The following is a 7,199-nucleotide window of genomic DNA, read 5'->3' as shown; positions in this document are numbered from 1 at the left end:
AGCCCTGGGCTGTACATCCATTTTCTTTTCTTTTCTTTTCTCTTCTTTTCTTCTTTCTTTTCTCCCACCACCACCACCCCCGCGTGTGCGTGTGCGTGTGTGTGTGTGTGTGTGTGTGTGTGTGTGTGTGTGTGTGTGTGTGTGTGTGTGTGTGTGTTCAGTGTCTTGCATTTGCTAGGCATACACTCTGTCACCTTATCACTTTCCAGGTCAGACCTAAGATGTAATTCTCCTACTTGTGTATACACACATTACTGACAATGACAGGTGTGTGCCACTGTGCTCAGCAATTCTGCTTCCCCATAGTTGTAAATAACAGGTGCATACCACCATGCCTAGTCATTGGTCCCATACCACATGATTGGTTGAAGAGGAATCTCACAAACTTTTAAATCCTCTATTCTCTGCCTCCCAAGTACCTAGGATAACAGGCTTGTCCATTTTTCATGTTCATTTCTATACTTAAGTTGTTGTCATTAGCTTGACTTATTTATAAAACAGATTGAATAAAAACATCTCAATCGAGCTGGGAAGGTGGCTCAGTGGTAGAGCCCTTGCCTTGCATGCCTGAGGCCCTGGGTTCCATTCCTCAGCACCACATAAGCACAAATAAAAAAGCTGGAAGTGGCGCTGTGGCTCAAGTGGTAGAGCGCTAGTCTACAGCTGAAGAGCTGAGGGACAGTACCCAGACCCAGAGTTCAGGCCCCATGACCGGACCAAAAAAAAAAAAATCTCAATCCAGCCACCTAAAATTTGTCTCTCTAGTGCTTTTTTGTAGCAATTAGTATTTATATAGGGAGGAATCTAGAAAAATTTGAACAAATTATTCACAGGGAAAAAATAATGGAAGTTTAACATTGTTTATATTTTAGGCATACTTATTAACTCAGTGATCAAATTAAAATAGGGGAAAAATCTATCTGTTTTGATGAAGAAGCAATTCTTCTAATTAGAACCACATGATTTTCAAATGAAAATAAGAGATTAATATAACCAGTTTATTAAAAAATCACAGTGATAAATATTAATGTATCTCTTCTTAGTTTGTCTTCATTTTTGTCTGTGTCTGCTTTGGTATTTTCTCCACACTTGTTTACAGATAGGAACAAATAAGTGGTGGGTGAGCAGTAGACTACCTTTGTTAACCAATTAAAGTTTGTTTTTTTTTTCAGGTTTGTGTTTCAAACACCATTTGTAAGGTACCTTTAGAAAGCCCCCTTTCATCAAAACTTGGATTGACAGACTATATGTTTCTGTGTTTTTGCTCATGGGTTTGCAAATGGATAGCATACTAAACAGAAACTTTCTTTTTTTGTTGTTGTTGTTGGTCATGGGGCTTGAACTCTGGGCTTGGGTGCTATCCCTGGTCTCTTCAGCTCAAGGCGAGCACTCTACCACTTGAGCTACAGCGCCACTTCCAGTTTTCTGGTGGTTTATTGGAGATAGGAGTCTCACAGTCTCTCCTGCCCGGGCTGGCTTTGAACTGCGATCCTCAGATCTCAGCCTCTTGAGTAGCTAGAATTACAGGCGTGAGCCAGAAACCTACTTTCTTAATACTGCTCTGTGTCCTCCAGGGATTCTGGCCTAAAATCATAGTTTAGTAGAAGATAAGGACTGCAGAATAACTATTAATTATTCTAACTACTAATTGTTCTAATTAGTCAAACAGTTGCAATAGATCTATACTTGGTACTGGTCCTAAGGCTTCAACTCTAGGCGTGGTCGCTGTCCCTGAGGTTCATTTGCTCACGGCTAGAGCTCTACCACTTGAGCCACAGATCTGCTTCTGGCTTTTTTGGTAGTTTATGGACTTTTTTGCCCCAGCTGGCTTTCCATTGCAATCCTCAGATCTCAGCCTCCTGAGACAATAGGATTAGAGGCATGAGCCACCAGTGACTAGCTACTTCGCTGTTTTTAAAGAGGTCTTTTTATGTTATCACTCATCATGAAAAAGAATTGTTTTTACCATTTGAAGATAAACATTTCATATATTTAAATTTAGATTGATATTCCTAGATTAAAAGATTAGTATTTTACAGGCCAATTATAACTAGCCTTATAGTTTTTCTCCTTAATTATAAATATCTTTAGTAGGGAATATATTATGACACAATAATGGTACAGGAATATTAATAGTTCAAGTTTTAAGATTTCAAGTCAGTGGTAGGAATAACTAATGCTTCTTGTTTTTCTTTTTTTTTGGGGGGGGAGGTGGTGAGGGAGGCCAGTCGTGGGGCCTGAACTCTGGTCCTGAGCACTGTCCCTCAGCTCTTCAGCTCAAGGCTAGCGCTCTACCACTTGAGCCACAGTGCCACTTCCAGCTTTTTTCTTTTTGCTTATGTGGTGCTGAGAAATTGAACCCAGGGCCTCATGCATGCAAGGCAAGCGCTCTACCACTGAGCCACCTTCCCAGCCCCTCTTCTTGTTTTTCTTCTAGTGTTTCTTGGAGAACCTCCTGTGTTCTAATTGTTTTGAAAGTGTGATTGGTTGCATACAAAATTATACTGGTTGAGGGTAGGAAATGTAATTCTATTTATCTATAATTTATTTTTGTGAAAAAGTAGAAAAATGATAACCTGATTACAAATGTATGTTATTATTTAGGGTAATATTAAAAAATGAAACTGCCTTCCCAGGAACTTAAATTGTGAAACAAGCAAAAGTTGTGAAATGTGAATACAGAGAAATGAAACTATAAAAAGGAATTTGCTTTTGTTGTACAGTTTTTGAAAAAAATGAAAAATGCTGGTCAGATCTTAGTATATAATTCCCACAAATACTACAGAAAGATTAAAATGAAATATTAATTTTCTTTTGGTATTTAATTTGAACATTGAATATATAACATACAAATATGTTTGATGATCTTCTTTCCCCATTTTTTCTTTAAAATATTGTTTATCATTGTTTTACATTCTTAGTTATACTTTGAAAAAAACAGTAATTTTTATTCCAAATGATTTCTTTAAATTTTAGTAAAAAAGAATGCATTGGGGTAATAGGAAGGTATTTCTTGTGAATGTTTAGAGTCAAGTTTATTGACAAATAATGTACATAGAGAAAAATTCTCCCTCTTTATATTTCAAAGGCAAGTGATAATATAAACATTTTCATGGACAGTATTATTCCAAAATTAACATTAAAAGATCTGGCATATTATAAAACTAATACATACTGAAATTGTTGCTTTGTGTTTTTTTTAATAAAATATTTTTAGAACTGGACACTGGTGTCTCATGCATAGCTGGTGGGTACTGAGGAGGCTGACATCTGAGGATCATGGTTTGGAGCCAGCCCAGGCAGGAAAGTTTTTGTTTTTTGGTCGGTTGTGGAGCTTGAACTCTGGGCTTGGGCCCTGTCCCTGAGCTCTTCAGCTCAAGGCCAGCACTCTGCCGCTTGAGCCACAGCACCACTTCTGCCAATAAACTATTCAGAAAAAGCTGGAAGTGGCACTGTGGCTTGGTAGGGAGCTAGCCTTGAGCAGAAGTTGCTCAGGGACACCACTCAAGCCCTGAGTTCAAGCCCCAAGAGCAGAAAAAGATATGTTTATTTTGAATGATATAGGACACCAAGGAAAACAAAATTAGTACATGTAGAACAGTTTGTACAATAAAAGACTAATGTTTCATGGTATTGCTGTGGTAGACCAGAGCACATGAAGCCCTTAGGTTCATTCACTACCCACCCTGAAACATTAAAGAAAAAAACAAAAAAACCTTTAAAACTATCAGTAAATTTTATTGATATGGCTTCAAAATTACAATCAGCATAAAACAAATACGATAAAATATAGCTGTTTATAGAATATAAGCATGAGTTACTTCTTTATTATTTACTACTTTATTATAGATTTGGAACAAACGCTAATTTAATGCTTCCCTAAGTATTGTTTTTTATTACAATGACAAGGAAAAAAATCAAGAATCAGAATATATTTAGCAACTGTTCATTTCTTCTAATGAAAACAACTTAAATTTGTATTAGTTTAATTTCAACTAATGTTCATGGTTGTTCAGTGTATAATTTCAATTCTGAGAATATTGTGAAAGCCTTGGAAAGAAATTATAGGAAGTGAAATAGCATGGTCACTGTGTGTATTACATAGTTAAGAATATTTATGAAATCCATTTTGGTAGATGACTTTCACCATTTCTAAAAGTAAAACTTTTTTTTTTAACCAGTCCTCGGGCTTGAACTCAGGGCCTGGGCACTGTCCCTGGGCTTCTTTTACTCAAGGCTGGCCCTCTACCACTTGAGCCACATCATCACTTGGCTTTTTCTGTTTATGTGGCACTGAGGAATTGAAGCCAGGGCTTCATGCCTGCTAGGCAAGCACTCTACCATTAAGCCACATTCCCAGCAAAAAGTAAAACTCCTTAAAAAGGTACTTTAATTCTTTAAACATTAATTAGTTAAAGGAGGTTTCTACTAAACTTATTTTCATTGACATAAAGATTGGGGAAGCACCTTGAAGGTTAAATGATGGTGGGCACCCAGGCATCTGAAAGAACAAGTCTGTTTCCTTTATTCTTGCCTTCTCTGTTTTATTCTCCTTTCTTAGTATTCCTGTAATGAATTGACTTCTTTCTCAGGATTGTTTGGTTGATTGATTTAGTGACAGAATCTTGCTTGCTATTCAGGCTGGCCTCAAACTCTCAAACCTCCTGCTCTGCCTGAGTGCTGGAACTACAGTTGCATACTACTGTGTAAAGATGGCTTTTGTTTGTTTTCTTAACAGACACTCTTATAACCTGAGTCACACCCTAACCTTGGATTTTTACTTATTTGTATTACAAAAGTGATTACACAGGGGTTACAGTTACATAGGTAAGGTCATGAGTGGATATTTTTTTAAAACATGTTGTTAGTACATGCCTATAATCCCCATTACTTGGAGGGCTGAGGCAAGGAGAACCATAGCAAGATCCCATCTCAAAAAACAATTTTTTTTTGAGCATATCCAGTCTTAACTATCTTTATTTGTAAAAGGAAAGAGAATAGCATAAACAGATACAGGTGATCTGTGTAATGTGACTATATAATGTGGCTAATACAATACCTCTTTCCACTTTACATTTTATATATGGTAATGTCTCCCTTTTATGAATTTTTATATTTTGGCAGCACTAGACATTGAACTTGAGGCCTTGTGTTTACTGTACCAATTGAATCATGCTCCATGATATACATGTTTGTGTAATGGAAAAATGGTACTAATGTGAAATGTTGGTACTAACAGTAATGTTTAAATAAATAGAAAATTCTAAAGCCTTGAAATTAAGGCACCAGAGCACCTATCCAGATGCAACTCTCTGTTGCTCTTGTATATACCATATGTAGAAAAGTCAATTTTCTATCATTTGTTAGAGACTACATAATTTGTGTGATAGAATTGGGATCAACCTAGAAAAAGAAAATTAGGGGCTGGGAAGGTTGTCTCAGTGGTAGAATGCTTGCCTTGCATGCATGAGGCCTTGGGTTTGATTCCTCAGCACCACATAAGCAGAAAAAGCCGGAAGTGGCTCTGTGGCTCAAGTGGTAGAGTACTAGTCCTCCCAGGCCCCACAACCGGCAAAAAAAAAAAAAAAAAATCACATAGTATACATTAAAACAAGAAAAACCTCTTGTGTTCATGTCTTAGAGTTTATTTTACTTAGCATCATCTTATATGGTCATATGTACATAGCTATTGAGATATTGTGCTCTTCAGCTAAGATTATCCTAGATGTGTACTAATTATTACAAATAAGGGAAATGTGGGACCTATGTTTCTTTGGGTCTGGCTTCACGAATTTGCTTGTCATCCTTGTACAGGGGCCATGCTAATCTTCTCTGTATCATTCCAATTTTAGTATATGTGCTGCTGAAGCAAGCACTGTAAGACTCTTATCTCCAATTAACCACCAAAAAGCTGGAAGTAAAGCAGTGGAGTTGTGCCTCAAGTATAGAGCACTAGCCTTGAGCACAAAAGCTCAGAGAAAGCACCCAGGCCATGGGTTCAAGCTCCAGAACTGGCAGAAGAAGAAAAATCAATGCTATCAGTTTTTATGATAATATAATTTAATATAACCCATTAATGTTTTAATGTCTTTCTTTTTACAGGATTTTGCTTCACGGGCTAAACTGGCAGTTCAAAATCTAGTACAAAAAGTTGGATTTTTTGGGATTTTGGCATGTGCTTCAGTAAGTGAGTTATATTAAAAGTGAGAACTTTTTTTTTAATTTTTATTGTGAAAATACCGTACAGAGGGGTTACATGGGCAAGGTAATGAGTACATTTCTTTTTTTTGGTCGGTCATGGGGCTTGAACTCTGGGCCTGGGCGCTGTCCCTCAGCTCTTCAGCTCAAGGCGAGTGCTCTACCACGTGAGCTACAGCGCCACTTCCGGTTTTCTGGTGGTTTATTAGAGATAGGAGTCTCACGGTCTCTCCTGCCCGGGCTGGCTTTGAACCCTGATCCTCAGATCTCAGCTTCCTGAGTAGCTAGGATTACAGGCGTGAGCCACCAGCGCCTGGCTATGAGTACATTTCTTATCAAGCATTGTTGCCTCCTCCTTTGTTTCCCCTTCCCATCCCTTCCCATCTCCCACACTGCCCCCCCCCCTGAACATTTGTTTTTTAAGACTTTTTTCTTTATTATTAAGTAAATGTATGAAGAGGTTACAATTTTATAAGTAAGTTTATGAGTATAGTGCTTCTTGATTACTGTTACCCCCTCCATTGTTCTCTTCCATTTTCCCTATCCCATCCCTACCCTTGTTTTAGCATAATGTTCCACAAAGTTGTAGAGAGAAAGTCTTTTTCTAAAGTTTCTAGTGTTAGTTATTTAGAAGAATTCACATAACATTCATCTTAAGAAACCTTATCTCCTGGCTTTGATATTGGCAGTATCTGAAGCAAAGCTAAGGACAACTTTGATTGTAATGAACTAAGAAGCTATTTTTGTCTGAAAATGTTTTAATTTCAGATTTGTGAAATTGTCATTCCTTGGTGAATTAGTTTTTATTCTCATCCTTTTCTAATATAAAACCTTATTTAGGGGCTGGGAAGGTGGCTCAGTGGTAGAGCACTTGCCTTGCATGCATGAGCCCCTGGGTTTGATTCCCCAGCACCACATAAGCAAAAAGAAAAAAAGCCAGAAGTGGTGCTGTGGCTCAAGTGGTAGAGCGCTAGCCTTGAGCTGAAGAGCTGAGGGACAGC

General features: G+C 37.7%; 1 protein-coding gene across 1 annotated transcript in view; it reads left to right on the top strand.

Annotated features, from left to right (window-relative positions):
- Nucleotides 1–7,199, top strand: part of Vmp1 (vacuole membrane protein 1) — a 104,230-nt gene that overhangs the window by 67,048 nt on the left and 29,983 nt on the right. Inside the window, exon 8 of the mRNA XM_013013086.1 lies at nt 6,103–6,183. Coding sequence (XP_012868540.1) covers nt 6,103–6,183 — 81 coding nt within the window. The remainder of the gene's footprint in view (nt 1–6,102; nt 6,184–7,199) is intronic.

The sequence above is a fragment of the Dipodomys ordii genome, unplaced genomic scaffold, assembly GCF_000151885.1.
Source record: "Dipodomys ordii isolate 6190 unplaced genomic scaffold, Dord_2.0 Scaffold19, whole genome shotgun sequence".
Lineage (NCBI taxonomy): Eukaryota > Metazoa > Chordata > Mammalia > Rodentia > Heteromyidae > Dipodomys > Dipodomys ordii.
This window is presented reverse-complemented; position numbering and strand designations above follow the sequence as displayed.